Source organism: Rhipicephalus microplus, chromosome 2, assembly GCF_043290135.1.
Source record: "Rhipicephalus microplus isolate Deutch F79 chromosome 2, USDA_Rmic, whole genome shotgun sequence".
Lineage (NCBI taxonomy): Eukaryota > Metazoa > Arthropoda > Arachnida > Ixodida > Ixodidae > Rhipicephalus > Rhipicephalus microplus.
The window spans coordinates 251,686,943-251,705,947 of record NC_134701.1 but is presented as its reverse complement, the minus strand read 5'-3'; the positions used below and the strand labels follow the sequence as shown (position 1 = coordinate 251,705,947).

At 45.0% G+C, this 19,005-nt stretch overlaps 1 protein-coding gene across 1 annotated transcript in view; it reads right to left on the bottom strand.

Moving 5' to 3' along the window:
• LOC119169279 (cell adhesion molecule Dscam1) overlaps positions 1–19,005 on the bottom strand; it is a 160,555-nt gene that overhangs the window by 98,500 nt on the left and 43,050 nt on the right. Inside the window, exon 2 of the mRNA XM_075879613.1 lies at positions 8,145–8,507. Coding sequence (XP_075735728.1) covers positions 8,145–8,507 — 363 coding nt within the window. The remainder of the gene's footprint in view (positions 1–8,144; positions 8,508–19,005) is intronic.

The following is a 19,005-nucleotide window of genomic DNA, read 5'->3' as shown; positions in this document are numbered from 1 at the left end:
GGGCGAAGCTCCTTATAGTGGCACTCGTTCATCCCTTGTAGCCGTTGTAGTATGTAACAGGTATAACATTTTGACCTCCAAGGTGGTGCCGGTGAGAGATTTCTTCTGTGCGTTGTTGAAGAACAAAAAATAGTGCTCAATGTACATGCCAAGGGCTGCTCATTGGGAATGAGAGACAGGGGCATTCGGCTTTTAGTTAACGCGCACGCTGCGATCCCCATTAGCAGCCATTGGCATGTACATTGAGCACTATCTGACAAGAAAGGGTTACTACGTTATACTCACTGGGTGTAACCTCCTTAGTTTTAGAAAGGTTTAGCGAGCGTTGAGCCGCAGTGGCATGAATACAATGAACTAGTATATACCATGAACTCGAGGTGATTAAAGGTGGGAAGTAGATACGAAGCCCAAGCCGTAAGAAAGTGTGCGTGTGCCACCTGTCGTTTAGTCTTTGGAATGTCCGCTGGATGTCGGTGCTTCTATATGGGGAATATATGATGAAAAGATGCGAGCTGGTGGTACTTGTAGTGTTGAATAGATTAACGAACGAACACACAGCCACATGCATAGATGGACGCATGAACGGACGCAGGGGCGGATGCATGGACGAACGCAGGGATGGACGCTCGAACAGACGCACGCACGGACGGGCGGATGGACGCATGGACGGTCACACAGACGGACACATGGACGGACGGAATCAAGAACGAATGGACGGACGAATGCTTCGCCCCACTCTCCATCCTTCACTCCATGGATATGCTGCCAATTTTTTTTTACCAAACAGGTATTTTATGCCAGGGTTCACAAAGACTTCAGCGACGTATTTCTGTCACGGAAATGACATTAGAAAAATTCGCACGATCATAAGACCAAGAAAATTACACCATTTCCCGCTAGAAGGAACCATTTGCAGATACAAAGCAGCGGGCGCTAACAGTAACACTGGCGGTAACGTTGACGCTGACGCTCATCACGGCGTTGCGCAGGAGACAAACCTGGGGAGGCGCAAACCACGCAGTGATGGACCTGTGTTTCCTACTGGGACATGCCAATGACTGCTAATAGGCAATGAGAGGCAGAAGACTCTCATTAGACACAGCGATCATTGCCTGTTTTCAGGTAACGCACACGCTGCGAATTTTTATTGTTCAACAACACACAGTAGATATCTTCCACCGGCACTACCTTGAAAGTCAAGGTCCAGTTCCTATATATAGGGAGCGGCCAATGAACTGTTGTGCAGCGTGAGAAGACAGTATCACATGTTCAATGACTTCTGACGCAGAACAACATATTGCAGAGAACCTTGAAAAAAGAATTAGCGTTAAGTCCACACGGCATCCATTTCCTTTCGGTTTAAAACGAGGCAGGCGTACCTTATGATCTAATCATGCTTCGGGGCCTGCGCAATACATGGAAAACCCTATGTGCTTCTGAAAACGCGGATCTGTGCGCCAATATTTTTGCCAATCAGTGTGCCATTTTCTTGAAGTGCTGAAGGGCCAAGAGGATGTACCAGACTGGATTGTGGGCATTAAGCCATTGTTATGAATGCCAACCTATTGATCAATAGTCAACTAAGAGGTCACGGTACTTGAATGAATTTTGTGGGTGTATTTTGTGGCGAACTCGTATTTTGACCAATATGTACATATGTGAAAAGTAAACAATCTTGATATACAATGCAATAAAAAAAAAGCGTGAGAAGTCGGCGTTTTTCAATCAAGAAACTCGCTAGCAGGCGCTGCCTGCGTCGGCTTTGCGAGGCGAAAAGGGGGGAGGTGGTCGTAGTGGTTAGAAGATGAGAAAAGGTGCCTAATTTCTGCAACCCAGTCGGGAGCACTGCGCAGTGCCTGAAAAAAAAAAGAGGGGGGGGGGGGGCATGTGCATGCGCCTTAGTGGCATAATGTATAAACACAGCTGGCAGAAATGCCTTGAGCAGAGAGAGGGAGGGGCGAGCTTTGGCTAGCAGACGTTGCCGGCCTCGGCATTCCTGGGCGAGAGAAAAGGCAGCGTAGGAGTGGGGGAGGGGCGCGCATGCGCAGTAAGGGTGGCCACGCCACACACCGTATTGAGCTCTACCATAACATACTACGCAAAAAAAAAAATCACAGCACATGCACGGAGTGAATGACGATGTATGAGGTGAAGTGATATTGCTTCAGCGCAGTTCAGTTTGAGCGTGGAGGAAAGATACAATAGAGTCAAGAAGGGGGGAAAAACAGACGAAAGTGTGAGCGCTAAAGTCCAACTTTTTACATTGTCTTCCCAGAAACATTCCTGCGGACCTTGCCATGACGTGCATTTTAAGCGAAGGCTTCTCTGTAAACCTGTGTAAAAGAGTGGTATGGTTATGATACTGCCACCTCAAAGCTTGATTGATGATTTATTTGTGGGGTTTAATGTCCCAAAACCACCATATGATTATGAGAGACGCCGTAGTGGAGGGCTTCGGAAATTTTGACCACCTGGGGTTCTTTAACGTGCACCCCACCTCAAAGCTTAACGAAGAGTGTACAATAGAGAGCAGCAATAAAACACATGCGAAAGACTGGCAAAACATTGAAATATGTTACCTTCACGAAAGGAGCGCCACCAGCTTCGCTGTTTTATCGGTGTCCACTAAGCGGAGGTGGATGAATATTTAGGAGCTTGATCGGCGAGCTTCATATACATGCTCGCGCCTCATCCGGCGACCACCGACGTGTAAACCAGTGTTGCCAGTTTGAATTTTTCTGTTCGCCGCCTAAGGTTAGCCGCTCAAGTTTCACCGCTTCGGTCACCTCTATGGTGATTCCAACAATGCTCACTAGATCGCGCAACATTATAGCTCAATGATGTTGCGCCTAACTAAGCATAATATTAGTGTTTTTTCGTTGACAGTATCAGTACATGTGGACGCAGAAACCAGATCAAGATGACTGGTCGCATAGGAAGGGGTTAAACTTTCACCATTTTTCTGAATTGGGTGACAGGCAGACAAGCAGGAAAAGCACGCACGCACGCACGCACGCACACACACACACACACACACACACACACACACACACACACACACACACACACACACACACACACAGAGAGAGAGAGAGAGAGAGCAAAATTTCTGTGCCGAAGTATCCCAAGAACTACATTCGTCTTTAAAGTATTTTTGTGCTGCCTAACTGCATGCCTGGCCAATAGGGCTAGCTGTAACTTCGCGTGCTCCGTTTACACTCGCCCACGAAAAATCGTGGCCCGCCAAAAGCATAGACACGACGCTGTCACACCGCTTTTTTCTGTAGGCTCAACTCCATGCACGTGATTTTCGAGCGACAGCGACACGCCACGGGATTCGCTGTCGCGGAGGCCCATCCGTAGCCGTCACTCGTCTCGTCTAGCGTTTCTGGAAAACTATAAAAGATCGCTTGTTACACTGAAGCCAGCGTGACGATTTCCGGCAACACGGCTGCACCAATTATCCTTGCTCCGGTAGCAATTTGCACTCGATGCTAATTATCCACGCGTACTTCGAGGAGTGGAAGGTATCGACCAGCTTCTTTACATTCGCATGTCACGCGGAGAGTCAAAAAGCGACCGTATTTTGTCATAAATCTTGTTTTTAATGGTTTGTTTTGATGTTTCGGTGGTAACTTGTTACAAGTATGGTAGCTTGCTGCAATGTGAAATCGTCAGGGAAAGTGCGTCGTAGCCTCCGTAGCGTACGCTGCTGGGCACCCTGTCGTGGTTAAACCAAAAATTGCAAAAACAAACAAGGTCGTCAAATGCTTTTGTGGCTTCTTTATGGCACACAAGACCATAATAACTTGTAATGTTATCATTTACCTACTTTTAAAATTTTTCTTCAAAATTTATGGACACGCACGCGATACTTTTCTATCTAGCAACAATGACACTTTGTCTCCGACATGTGGTTGCAGCCGTCGCGACGCGATGGCGCGACAATAGAAGTTTGTCGCTGTCGCTCGAAAATTGCGTGTTGGGCCTTGATTCTGCTCTCATCGTAATCTACTACGCCTTGCACGAGCATCGATGACCGTACGTATTGTGAACTAGAACCATAACAACAACAGTTTGTTTACTCATTGATCGTGGACGTCAGTCGTCAAAATGAAAATGTATCACCAAGATTCAACATTGGTGAATTTGCATTGAACCGTGCTATAGCTGTCAAACATCAAAAGACATTGTGCGAGCTTTTTTGTATCAATGGTACAGTAAATATTGGACTCACTCACTCTCTTCTTATACCGTTCCCCATGAGGAGGTATATAACTATGTTTTTTTTTCTTAATTCTATTGTCGTGAATAGTAATTGCAGGAACGTAAAGGTGGTTTTACTAACTACATACTAAAGGTAAGGTAACTAGTAACTTCTAGTACTACTAGCAAATACCAGTCGAGCCTAAAACACAACGGACAAACATAAGAAAGCAAATGGAAATCAAAGGCCTTCCCCGCACGTAAAACCATCGTTGCAACGGCTTCGGAGCTCGTTTGAAAGAGGTCGTTTTTTATATATTTTGTCACCTACGTATAATAAAGAAATATGATAAATTTTCAAGAGGTATTCCGTGTTCAAAGATTTCCGTCACGTCGCTTTATCGCAAAGCCACCCGACATGATTGCCACGCTGCCTCGCAGTGTTAAGGGTGAGAGAAAAAAGGAAGGGGGTAGAGTTAGAAGTGTTTGGTTAGATTATGAAAACTGTCTCTGTATCTATACACGCGCGGCTTGAATGCAAAAGCAGTGGGAGTCTCTGTGTGTGTTTCCAGCGACAGAGGAAATATGGATTCGTCTGAAACGCTATGCCCGAACACGAAACGTGCGTGACGTGAAATGAATCCTTCCGAAAACCGCGTTTCTTTTTCTCCTTTTTTTTCTTTTTTTACTCACTTTATTTTCAAAGCACATCACGAATTCACCACTTGACTTTCCAAAACGACTATGTACACAATTCGAATGAACCATCTACGGTAAACTTTATTTTCAAATATCCAGTGAAAAAAAAAAGGTTGCTTTGCCCAGAATCCGTTTTATTTGAATGCCCAGCGACTTCGCTGCGCACTGAATGACCTCGCGAAAAACTAGAGAAAGAAAGGGTTTCTTACAGTGCAGCGACGTAAAATGACGCCAAAAGTTTGTTAGCGTACTATTGGTTACGTTATGCTACTTGTTTGTTATTTTTTCTGTCTTGAGTGTCGACACCGATTAAACATGAAAGATCCAAAGCGGTCGCAAACTACAGACTCGAGAAAAGAATTCCAACATGCCATTCACTCTCCTTATCACGTCACCAATTGCATTTCTTGTATACGTGTGTTCTTCCTTCACCGAGTGAGGTGGTTCTTCGCTAACCACTTTCAAGTTTACGTTTTTATCCAGTCCCTTTTTTAGCATCCAAATACTTTATTCAGGTACAGAAGTCGCATACTTTTCAATAAAAGAAATTAAAAAAAATAACTGCGTAAATCTTGAGCATATCTAACATATCGCATACATCGCAATCTATGCTTGGCTATCCTTGCATATTGGATGATTGCACTGAATCCGTGCACAGAGCAAACCATAACTTTTTTTACCGGAAGTATAGAAGCTTGAAAAAATGCTCGTGCCTTCGGTTCCTGACGTGCCACGTTTTGCGGGTGACCGAAGAAAGAAGCACTGCAATGAAACTGCTGTTGCGAAACAGAAATACTAGAACGCGCGTATAGTTCAACGTGCACCTGATATAAAATTATGCGATCAATATTGCACAGATTACACCCTGCACCGAAGAAGCACAGCAGCGTACAGTGTACAGTCTGAAAGAGGGAACGGGAAATGCGTAAAGAGGGGTTTTATTTCAAACTTTGCCGACAGAAACCTAAACTAATTTACGAAAAGTTGGCCGTCAGAGATATGCCCGAACATTTAGCTTATAAGTGTCATTCCTCAGCGTTACCGTGGGCGACAAGCCACAATATATTGTGAAGAGAGTTGAGCAGGGAACGTTGCATAATTTCTCGTCCCTCGAGAATCTCTTACAAGAGGGCGGGAGAAGGCAGCAACGTGAAAAGGTCGCAGTCACGCTGTCCGGTCACATTTTCTTTACATTGTTTTCTTTGTTGTTGCACGCAGTGATTCCGTTTTTTTTTTCTTGTCGTAAATGCCAAAAGATTAGCGATTCAGCCAGATACTCCTCGGTCATGCTACTTACATCTCTTTCGTGTAAAATTTCGCTATAAACACTTTGAGGACTTCTGAACTTTGCCTTGAAGAATACAACACAATGGCGTAATCGAGTTCCGTGTGCATAATCTTGTTACTTGGTGGTCTCGCTTTGGTTCTCGGTGAGTGCCTCAACTGTGCCGTAAAGAAGCTAATGACTCAACGAATAACACTAGCCGTTTCGATCTATTCTAGAACTTCTAATGAAAGAACAGTCTTTTGGCGTCCACTACATCATAGTTAGTCTTGATCCTACGTTGAACTTACAGCTCCCAACAAAACTTCGACGAGGTGACGCTACTGCTCCGTGCATACTATGGTTGGGAGTCTCGTTTACCCATGCGTACGCGTTCCACACAGAGATGGCCGACACCGCCGGCTGTGCACACTGCGGGGATGAAGAGAGACAATTTGACACGTCCTGTGTGACTGCCCGAAATATAACCTAGAAATACAATATCTTTCTAATACACTAAACAAGTTAGAGGACCAGCCGCTGTCAGAATAAAGTATACTGCGCCATCGTCATGACTCATCATCACAGTAGAAGGCCGTGCAAGCGCTACCAGGCTTCTTGCGAACTACTGGCTTGTCGGAACGCCTCTGAGTGGACTATGTGTGTTCGTGTGTATTCGTTTTTTCTCGTATTTATTTTTAACCCTCTCTCACTCTTTTAACTCCCTATTCCCCAACCCGGTGTAGGGTAGCATACCGGATGCTACCATCTGGCTAACCTCCCTGCCTTCCTTTTTCTTTTTCTCGTTTCTCTCTCTCTCTTTCAACGAATCGGGAAAGGGCGTCCGTAAAGCAGCATGTGAACCTTTGCAGCTTGTCACTGTGTAAATGGTTTTTCAGTTGATCATGAATAAGTACGCTAGAGCACTTTGTAATGAATGGGCTTTTAAAAACCCAATCTTTGCTGGGCTCTTGAACACCCATGGGCTCTTAAACACCCAATCTTGTATTTCTGCGCTTCTGCCACGCAATATTGCATGTATTAGGGAGAGTCCTTCCACTGCATGACGTTCATATAATCGTGTTTTTTTTTTCTTAACAGTTTCGGAATAAGGTGGTGGTAGAACATCTGTGGTAAAACACCAGGCTGTGGTGGAATACTTGCTTGGCAAGCAGATTCTCACTGAAACACAAGCCCGCCCACCTGCCCGCCCACTCGCCCATCCGTCCGTCCGACCATCCGTCCGTCCATCTCTCTGTCTGTCTGCATGTTTTTTTTTCGCATTTCACTCACTGACAAGATGATTATCTTTGACTCACAACCAACGATACCCAAGTCACACGGGTGTATTTGGTCGTGATTACGATCCATCCGAATCGGATATCTTAATGGCGACCAACAATCTCCAGTGCCACATCGGCGAAACTTTTACGGATCGAGTAAGCGCAGACGAAAGTCGCATCGCAATTCCGTGTACAGATCACATTTGCGGATTGAGATCGTCCTGATATCGATCTGTCCTGATCCCGATTAAATGTTACACTGCACATTTAATGTGCAGTGAATAAATGTGGCATTGCCCTGCCGCGGTGGTCTAGTGGCTAACGTACTCCGCTGCTGACCCGCAGGTCGCGGGATCGCATCCCGGCTGCTGTGGCTGCATTTCCGATGGAGGCGGAAGTGTTATAGGCCCGTGTGCTCAGATTTGGGTGCACGTCAAAAGACCCTAGATGTTTAAATTTCCGGAGCCCTCTACTACGGCGTCTCTCATAATCAAATGGGGATTTTCGGACGTTAAACCCCACATATATATCATCAATTAAATGTGGCATTGTGCATTTAATAGCGATCCGGTTCATTCCTAATCGGGAGCGATCCTGACTGTGATCGCATTGCTCGTGTGACACCGCTATAACACTAGATTTTCGCAGATCCTGCAACTCCTAAACAACGCGAGAGGTGAGTCTGTGCTTACCGGCGTTGACGTGCACGGCGGTGCTGAGCACGGTGCCTCTTGCGTTACGCGCCCGGCAGCGGAAGGATCCGCGGTGCACTTCCTCTCGAAACTGGTGTGCGCGGAAGGGCATGAAGGTTAGCGTGCCCTCGTGCACCGTCAGCAGCTGCGGTCGGGAAGTGGCGGCCGACAGCGCACTGGCATTGAGTCCGTCGACCGCGCTCACCCACCACACGTTGGGGCGTGGGTCACCCTCGGCCGAGCACCGCACCGTGGCTCCCGTCCAGTTGGAGAACAGCAGCCGCGCAGGAGGCTCGCTCAGCCAACGCGGCCCGGATGAGCCTTTTACGACGTCGGCAAGGTTCACCAAGAGGCACACCGCGGCTGCAAAGAGCGAAGAAAGAGCCGGACATGTTAACCGATAGCAAGAATAAAAAGTGTCAAACGATCCGTTATGCACGACAGTACCGTTCATAACTTTACCTGCTGCAGTGCCCGCTCTGTCGTCATTGTTGCTAAACACACGTCACGTTAAAATAAAGATGGATAGAGACAGGCTAACTTTGTTATCTGAAGGAAGGACAGGAAGGTAAACCAGAGGACGCCTCCCGTTTGCCACCCTCAATTCGGGAAAGAAAAATGGAGTGTAAAAACAACGAAAGAGAAGAACGACAGTATGTGACGACATCAAAGAATGATGCTTAGAGCATTGCCTGAAGATACGACACACCAACGTTATCTGGGAACAGAGAACGTGAAGTGAGCGTTCAATGTGTACTAGAAAATTGTTCATGGTCACTTGTGTCTATCTGGCGTTTTTTTTTTATTTCTTTATTTATCTATTTGTATAGCTGTTCACGTCGTATTCAAGACAAATAAGCACTAAAAGCCAAAACTGTTTCGTTGAAAAGCTATAGAATGGACGATGTACACAATGAATAGGAATGAGAAAACAAGATAAATCTATTAACTGTCACCTTGGTAGTCCGAGGCCGAAAAATAAACTTCGTTCCTACATCAGCCTTTTCTTCTGTCCCTTCAATAGAAAATGTTTGACAAGGCAACTTTACAATTACTGTCTGTATTATTTGCACTTTAATGTGATTAGCATTGCAGCGATGTAGTGGTACACACAGCACAGCCACTGCCGAAAGGTAAGGGAAGAGCCATGTGTAAAGCCACACTTGGTCATAAATATATATGCAGGCAATATTCTTTGAATATTGTCTTATGATCTGGTTTCAATTCAGTCATGCAAAAGAAAAGAATCACCACCATATCCGTAAAGTGAATTATCTAAGAGCATTTTGGGCACGTTCCATGGCCAGAACTGCACAGTGTTGGCCACGTCGATGGGCGTGTTTACTACCTGCCCCATTATGCCATACTTGCCACAACATTCAGTCAAATGCCTTACGCTCATAAACGGTAGACGTGAAGCTATCAGGCGTCCTTCAACGGGGTTGAGGGCAGACAGGTGAGGGGGCTTGCATGGATGGATCAATACATGAGGAGCTCAGAACTTGTACATCAACTCTGGGCTGCCCAGAGGGCCCACGACGCGGCGCTGAGGCTCGGCCTACCCGTTCCGACGTGGGAGCGGCCTGCTGCTCTACCTCCTTGAGGTAGTGTTCCTCAGGACCTTAATAAAGTTCTGTGCCTGTCTGTTTGTGCGTAACACTCATCATAGGAACTTTTCACGTGCTGCCGTGCCCACGAAGTGACGAGAACAGTGGACGCAGGCGCGAGTAGGCGAGCACGCAGGCTGTCGAAAATCGACGTTTTGGGTGGCGGCTCGCCATCTAGTGAGCAATGCTGGGATCACCGGAGAGTCAACCAGAGCTGCGAATAAGCGTTGAACGGAGAAGTGTACACTGGTAACACTAGCGTACACTCCGGCGGTCGCCAGACCAGGCGCGAGCATATGAAGCTCTCCAATGGAGCTTCTAAAGATTCAACCAGTTTTGTTTCGTGGACACTAATAAAACAGTAAACCTCATGGCGTTCTGTTTGTGAAGTGGATCATTTTTACGTTTCGCAGGTCTTTCAGGTGTATTTTATCGCTACTCTCTTTCGAACACTCGTCGTTAAGCTTTGGCGTGCCAGTATTTTGACCATGCCACTGTTATAAACAGGTTTACACAGAAGACCTCGCTTTAGATGCACGTCATGGCAACGTCACCAGGAATGTTTTTTTTTTTTTTGGAAATACAATGTACAGTTGTTTGCACGTAATTGGGTACATTTCCCGCCTGTAGTCGAATCACACAATGGCCATTACCACACGTTAGCCCACGCCAGTTCTCGATGACGCTCATCGGGAGAACGAGGAAGATGGACCATTCTGAAAGCTCAAATGTCGAAGAAACAAGTCGAGACAGCTACGTTCTTAGCGCGAACGAAAACAAGCTACTTTTTGTTATTCTAATTATTACTACAACATGCACCTTCAGCGCCCGCCGTATTTTTTTTCTCTTGTCTTTTATAAGTTTCAACAGCTTCTGACCACTACAATTGTTCTTTTCTTCATTTTTTGGTGGGGGGGGGGCAGCCCTGCGTAGTAGCATTTACCCAATTTCTGTGGCACACTCTCGTATAATGAACGACGTCATCAGCATTACGCCTACAACAGAATCAAAAGACTCGACAGAGCACAGCTTCGATGGTAAAAGAGAACTGCGACTACAAGTATAAAAAGTAATCGCTTATATGCTTTCGAAACTACTACATCAACCATATTTGCATTCATTCCACATGCTATGCACGTCAACGAAAATCACATCGTTTCATAGTTTCGTTATTAAAGTACCATGACTGTTTTATTAATGACACCTGGTTATTATGTGCTATGGCGCATGATTTATGTTCATTACTAGAGCTTCAATAATTCCTTCGAGAAGCAGCAACATCACCGCTTTCTTTCAGGGAAACCAAGTGTGGCGTCTAACTTTAGGTCTGATGGTTTGACGATAGCAGTGACGGAAAAGGAGCGGAAATCGATGTCCTACACGAATATATGCATGCGTCACGGTCGACTTCCCGTGACTAGCCGCCAGTGACGCATCCGGAAAACATTCTACGTTGATATACCGGCGTTCGGATAAAAAGGCGCAGAATGATCTGCTTTAATGGAGCAGACTTCCACTTCCTTCCGGCATAAACGCAGTCCAATCACTTGCATGAACTCCAAGCACACGTGGCCCATAAGTAAGCAGCGGCAGTCGAATATCTTCTTCATGTACGTTTTCTTACATTTGCATATCACTGTATTCTGGTGCTTCTATGCGAACATGGGTTTTCTTCTTCATGCAGACCCCGATGAATATCTGTAAACGACGCGTTTATGGCAAGCAAGTAGCAGTGGCTTCGATATCTGACGCTCAGGCTTAGCGACGAACACCGTTCTTTTGGAAATGCAAAGAAGCATGCGTACCGATGCGCATGTGCCCGCAAATAATGACGGCCAAGGCCAGTTCAGCAACTGCGTAAAAGCCTGTACTGTTCATGCACTGGGTGGTCGAACTTCGACAATACACAACGATATACCTCGTCACACGACTGCAGTAACACTAACGAAAGAAAAAAGAGCGCAAGGGGGCATGCATGCCTTTCACAACATCGACAGCGGCTACTAGGAAAACAACGTTGGGTTCCGCTACAAACTCGCACGCACCGACACACGCTCATTACTGTGCAGTGACGCACGCAAACTCACGCAACAACCGTAACTATCCTGTACGTCTGAAGCAAGAAACTTCCCTTACTCTAAAGACGTTTACGTATGCAAGCAGAAATTTGATGTAGCGACAGTACAGTTTGGTAAGTGTAGGTACGACGACCGCCATTCTTTTTCACTGTGGCCACTGTGATGACCGGGAGCACATTGCTTTGATACCTCCCTCCCTGCTTTTCATTTACACTTTTTCTCTTCTTTACTCTTGAACTATACTGTTTAATGTTGCCTTACGTTTCATACCTACTTTTCATATTGCGCGGCATACAAGGCCTAGCTTTTTTTTAGGTTACTAGATTACATTCTAACTATAGTCATTAGTAAAATAGGCAAAAGGAATTATCCAGCTACTATTGATGTGTTTAAACATCAGCTGCTCATACTCTATCCAGGCCTGGTATGCTAAAGTGCTGAAGATTCATTTACCAATGCGTTAAAGGCTTGTAACTGGTATGGTCATGCATAACTGCACATCGGAACATTTATGTTGGGGCCCTTATCTGCATGCAAGCTGTGCAGTTGAAATCGTTCACAAGAGGCATACACAAGTCGTAGTTTTGCGCAGGAAGGAAAAGACAGATTATTGAAGTGAGGGAGGGCAGGGAGGATACATCGTTAGAGTAGGCGACAACCGTGTGAAAAACTCAAGTTTCGATGCCAGTCTTCGCAACAGTAGTAATCTCAGGTTGCGTTGTCAGCCGTGCCAACAAAAAAGCTTTCCGTCCTGTTGTTAGAAGTCAGCCGCTTCTCTATTTTAGTGCCGAAAAATCCTACTTGTTACGTTAAAAAATCAGGCAACTAAAAAAAACAGTGTTAAAAATCTTCGAGAAGTACCGGATTTCTCTTACTTTCATGACAGAACGTATGAAGTGTTGACGCAAGTAATCAGCCCGTCCTAACCAATAGAGGTCTGCTAATTCAATCAGCGCACAAGCGCATAGCGCCCATTTCCATCGATTTTAACATGGTTTCAATAAAAAAAAATGTTCCTTTAGTGAAAACTTCTCAGCATAAAGAAAAAAACGGGCAGGCATTAAAAGCGTTGGTAAACGGAACTCAATCAGAAAACGGGAAACGAAATGCGAAAACCTATTTTTTCCAATGCAGCGCTTCGTGAACTAGAAGTCAAATTGATTTTCACAACGAGGTGGCCCGGAAAGCATGAAGGCCCAACTTAACTAACTTGTGCCTTCAGAACATATATGAATGGTAATAAACTAAATCTTGAGAGTGGCTCTCGCCCCTGGTTCTGATTGGGTTTTCTTCTATATCGTATTTTACTAAACATGAACTAGCCATTATATATGCTTCTTTTTTTTCTTACCTGCTCTCTTGTTACAATAACCTGAAGTATGGGCGGCAAGGTTGAATTAACATGCTAATCATGTGGAAGCTGTAATGAGTGGTGGCAAGTTAGTGAAGCTTCAGCTGCAGCTAGAAAACAGGCAAACGTTTTACTTTCCTCGTAGCTGTTATACGGCCCATTTAAACACGGATTTTCTTCTCTCTCCTTGCCCACGAACGAACGACCCACGGCGTCGCTCTAAAATATTGGCGTTTCTCGGGAACCACATAAAGTTCAGTGTCCATCTGAGTGTTTCTACCGAATACAGTGTATATTAACAAAAATATGCAAATGTACTTTAAAATATAAACCAAGTGATCTTGCTGAACAAAAATGGTGCGGTATTAATGTCAATAGCTGCATTCTTTAATGGATACCTAGTCCAAATTCATTTTCAAAAATATAATTTTTATTTGCAAATCTATCAGGTCGAATGGTGCTGAAGGCTACGAAGCTACGTTGGGGCAAGAGAAAAACATCGAGCGCCCTACAAAGGCCTCACCATACGAGCTACATGCAAGATTATCACCAACAGGACTTGCAGGTTTACTCGTGGTAGTCGTCTGTGGATGATGAGGTACGTTGCGGTGCAGTCTGCGCGAGATCTCTGTGGATGTGAATCTCTTTTAAATACGACAGATGTACCTGATTTGAGTGAGAAATACATTATCTCAATCTGCGCTGCAAGTTCTGAATTCCTCAAAACCACACCTTGCAAACTGTTTTTTTTTTGGCGTCTGGAATTTCATTTTGCTTTCAGACAAGAGGTTGAGACTGTCTGGGTGTGCGTAATTAACGTTGATATGTGAGTGCATTTAAACCCTCTCTATCCTCCTTGTTTTTTCTATTATTCTACTCACTTTCACCGTAACCCTCTTGGGGTAGCAATGCACCTGGTTAGACTTCGTAACATTACTTTGCCTTTCTCACTTTCTCTCTCTTTCTAACATACACTTTCAAGGCTCTTTTTTTACGCCTAATGTGAGAGCTACTCTATTTTATCACCAAAAGTCGCTACCTGTGAAAGAATTACACGAACTAAATGGCAAAATTTGATTCATTTCTATGGCGATTGGTGGTCGGAGTACCAAATGATGTCTTAAGTGCGGTAAGCACTTCATGCCGACGTACTTGTATGCAAGGTTCGGAACGTGACGGCGGCCACCCTGGTGGTAACCATGACAACGTCAGTGTAGCTCGTAGACCTGAACAAACCGTCTATACAAACAGGAAATCAGTGTGTGTAGGCCTCACCTAATAGTGACAAGATGAGAGCTGCTTTAGAACCGCTGAAGACAGTCGCCGGGCTGTTAGTGAAGGTTACATTTTCTTACGAGTGCCCGGCTATTACGGTACTTTAGCTAACCACCTTCCTGACCAAGTCGTCCTATCAGCTCACGACAGCGCATGGTCTGTGCCCTTTCGAACATTTAAAACGGATGCAGCTAACAATCTTTACCAAATTCGAGGTCATATGGCGCCGTACGCTTTTATGACTGTTAAAACCAAGAACATCTTTTATCTTGGCTTCGCAGTGTTTCACAAACGCCCGCAGTGCCTAAAAATAAAATAAAACAAAGCCCCCAACAGGAGTTTGTAAAACAGCTCGTGAAAATCCACGAATCGCGGAGCAAGCTTATTGCGTCTGTATGACCTGCATCGAGGGCACATAACATATGAGAGTGAATTCAATTAGCAAGTTTATTTGTTTTTTTTTTTACAGAGTTGTGACCAAGGAAGCGAGAAAAATAATAAATTAAGAAACGTAAATAACCCAATGGACGGTTTGTAAGTAATGTAGGCAGTGCAATGCGTACGTGCGGCCCCCTCCGTTAGCTGGATGTCCACCATGGATTAGAAACAGCTGAACGTGACTATAGCCGCCAGAACATATTATAAATGGCAGGAACGTGAACACCTCTGTGCAGATGAGGATCTGTGACTGAAAGTTTTCTATTCAGAAACAGCAAACAACCGAAACTTCGCACACCGGTCTACGGAAGAAAGCTGGGGTTGTAGATGGATTCTGGGCCATACCGAGGTTCTTTCTTGACACAGAGGTGGAGTCACAACGCGCGGACGGCTATAAAAAACTGACCGAAAAAAAGGTTGTTTTTTTTTTGTCTTGAGTGCCGGAAGGCTATTGTTGCCGTTGTTACGGTGGTCCTGGCCATAGTGGTTGTGGGTCAGTATACTAATGGTCATATAGCTGCTCGACATCCATGTAGCCTCACGCGTAAAGCTACTGCGCGTCTGTTCGTTTCTTCCGCCGGAAGACAAATGGTATAGCGTGTCTCGAAGGCGCCCCAACTGAGCGCGGCCTTTCCCCGAATTCGTCCAACATCTCTCATACAGCCGCGTTTTCCTTCCCTGTCCTCCCCACGTCGGCTGTATACTGTGCTCGCGGGTTTGTGCCACCGGCGCAACACCGGTAGCGACGAGCTGGATTTGGGACGCACCAGAACGTGGCTTTCCCTTAGCCTTCTTTGCCTGGCTGTTGCCACGCAGCCAGCATCTGTCGTCCAACCGGGTTCGCGCCGCAGCTGTGCTCGGAATTTCGTTCTCTTTTCCGAAGTCAACACGGAGGGATTGCGTTTCTCCGTCGCCTCCGGGGTACGACGCATTCCTGGTGATATTTCATCTGCGCCGTTTCTTTTAACCTTCACTCCTTCCTTCCTTCTAGGTCTTTCTTTCTCTCTCCTTCTCTCTCTCTCTCTTTCTTTACCCTTTATTGCTCCTCAAGCCCCACTTATTACTTCTAATGTCGTAAAAGAACCCCTTTTCAGCGTCCACCTCTGATTTTCCTCTTCGAAAGAGAATCTCCCTTTGTTTACGGCACCCTTATACTTCCTCAACTGACGCTCAAAGGAGAAAACAATAACGCGGCAATTCTATCGACTTTCTTTTATCTCGCTCGGCATTCCATGCTAGCTCCAATAAGCAGCAGCGCCGGAGAAGGGACAAGGTCGAATGAAGACTGTTCTCGGTAGGCGTTGTTGGGCACGTCGTTCGTTTGTTGGTCCACCGCGTTCCTTCACGTCTGGCTCTTTTCAACTTGCTTGTCATCGTCTCAGACCATATCACACCTTTAGCACTCTCAGCAGTGCTTCCTATTCAACTACATGCTTGTAAAAAAACGAAACAAAAATATTGTAGAGTTCTTGGCCGTGATCTTTTTTTTTTTCGCGTCTACCTTATACACCCTATAATTGCGGCCTCTTTGGCTACCGTTTTTCTCTTTCTCTCTCTCTCTCTCTTCTAAGCCGTGTGTTCAGCCACTTGTTCGCGCTCTTTCAACGCTCCTCCTGCCATCCACAAAAGCACGCTTCCGCTTTCTCGACTCTTTCTTTGTGGGGCTTAATGCGCTTTGACATTGTTTTCAGTCGTCTTTCTTGTCTCTTCATTTTTCGATGCGGGTACTGCATTTCTTTTCCACGCCCATGCATTCTCTCACACTACCTATGTCACCTCGTCTGTGCGTGTACTTCTTAATACCTCATTTACGCTCGTTGTTTCACACTGCTGCTACATTGTTCCAGTTGCTACGTGCTTTGTGGTCATGGCGTTGGCGGGGCACTGTCATCTTTGTGTTAGTCTTTGACTAAAGCTGCAGTTGTGTAGAACATACTTCCATGTCAAGTTGCTTTTTTATTGCTTTGATTCCAGACTGTCACATTTTTTACACCCCCTGCCCTTAATTTTTCCTGTTTTTCTCCGTTGCCTTTTGTAGTAAGTGTTCTTTTGTCGCTGAACGCTCAATGATTGGGTGACATGAAATATGTATATATACTGTACTTTGCTTTTATAGTATACTTTGTGTATCTGTAATGGTGGCTTCAGCTGCATCTTCTGTACTAATTGATATTTTACCCATTATATTTATCTATATTATGCACATGCTGTATCGCTTCCTTGCACAGTGCTCCACAGGGGTCCTGTAGGGTACTGAAAAATTAAATACTTATATTATTATTAATTACTAATTATTATATTAGGTCTACAAAAGGCCAATTGTCCTAGTGATTTGTTTTTCTGTATTATTAACAATTAATAAAACATAGACACAAATAGGCCAAGGACGGCATAGGGAACATCCTTTGCAGTGTCTTAACTGAAGTGTAATGATTCTCACTTTGATCGGACGCTATTAAAGTGGCCGAAACACACCCCTTTTGGGCTGGAGGAACTTGAACGCTCTGATGGACTCCGTTCTAGGTGCTTCTACTGAAACTGGTTACAACAATGAAACGAAACTTACTATTCGCAGTTAGACGTTGGTACTTAGCGCCAAAATAACCATCTTTTTAGTTAAAAGCTTCCCCCTTTCTTGTTGTGTCAGTGTGTTTTCTTTTGCCCATTGTTATTTTGGGCCGCTGCTGCGGTCTCTTGGTGAAAGGCTGTGTGGTGCGCTGGCTGAGTTATTAAGAAAAAAGTAAGATACTTCAGGTAACACCGCAGTTCCCAGTCAATCGTGGGGTTTTGTGGGCTTTATTTTGTATCCTCATTTACGCTATATAACAAATGGCTCGAATCGAGGCAAGACATAAACGGCTGAAGATATTCTAGTCGATTGCCACTTAGATGAGATGAATGTGCCGATAATACATGTTACAAATATAGGCCAGATTTTGGGAGCATGTACGAGTTAGGATCAGACTCCTTTTTTTTTTGTCTGAATGCTGTAGAAGATAATTTTGTCAGGGCTTGCAATTCGTATTTTGCAATACCACATCTGAGAAAAGCAATTTCGTTCCTCACTATTCCTACCGCCAAGCCACGAAAATGCACTTTGTCTCGCTTGTAGCTACAATGTTCTGAGCACCCTTCCAACGTGAGCAACTAGTAGGTCCTTGCAAACATATAGTGCTTTTTTTTCTCTCTCTCTCTCACTCTCTTTCTCTCTTTTTTTCTTTACCTCAATCTCACCAGACACGTGGATCGTTTCTGCGCCAACGAATAGGAACATTGGATTGAAAAATTCAGAGATCGCTGTATCGACACACCGGGTGCTATGGCCCGAACATGCTTCCCATTGTCAGTACTTCAACGGTCACATCTGCGTTCGTCGTTTCCTTCGAATTACTCCGCAGGCAGAAATGTTGCGTTACGCTTGCATGCAGCCCCCATTTCTTTTCTTTTTTTCTTGCGGACCATTGTTCCTTGCCTCAGTGAGCTCCTATGAATCATTTGGTTCCAAACAATATCTTCGGAGATCGAAGACGCTCCAAACTGTGATAGACATAAGTTGCGCTGTTCTGCAGAACGCGCACTTGTAGATATCTCGATGTTGTTGCTGTTGTTTCGGTAGCTTTCTATTACTCTTTGTGCCGTAACTGGTCTGCCGTGGTGCTACACGGGATACGACGGTGCACGACTGTTGAACCGAAACTCGCGCTTTGGATTCTTGTTCCGGCAGTCACATTTCGATGTAATCGAGATGCTGGAGTATGGATGCCGTACGATATCAGTGCACGTTAAAAAAACCCAGATGGTCTAAACTTCTAGAGCCCTGCATTTGGCGCGCTTCATAAGTACATCGTGGTTAATGCACACACAATCGTCATAATTATTATTACTGTTATCTCATGTTTTCCACACTTCAAAAATATATAAACGACAGCATCTGTTCTCCTTTTCAGTATCAATATCTACCAGCGCCACGTGTTTGCGTTATAAAATAAGATTGGTCCCATCATTCCTTCCCCTTCTTTCGGCTAGAACTCCGGGTGCGCACAACCTAAGTGAGCGTAGTAAAGAGATTGTTAAGGCACGTGGCAATTAAAGAAAAACTACCATGGAAAATC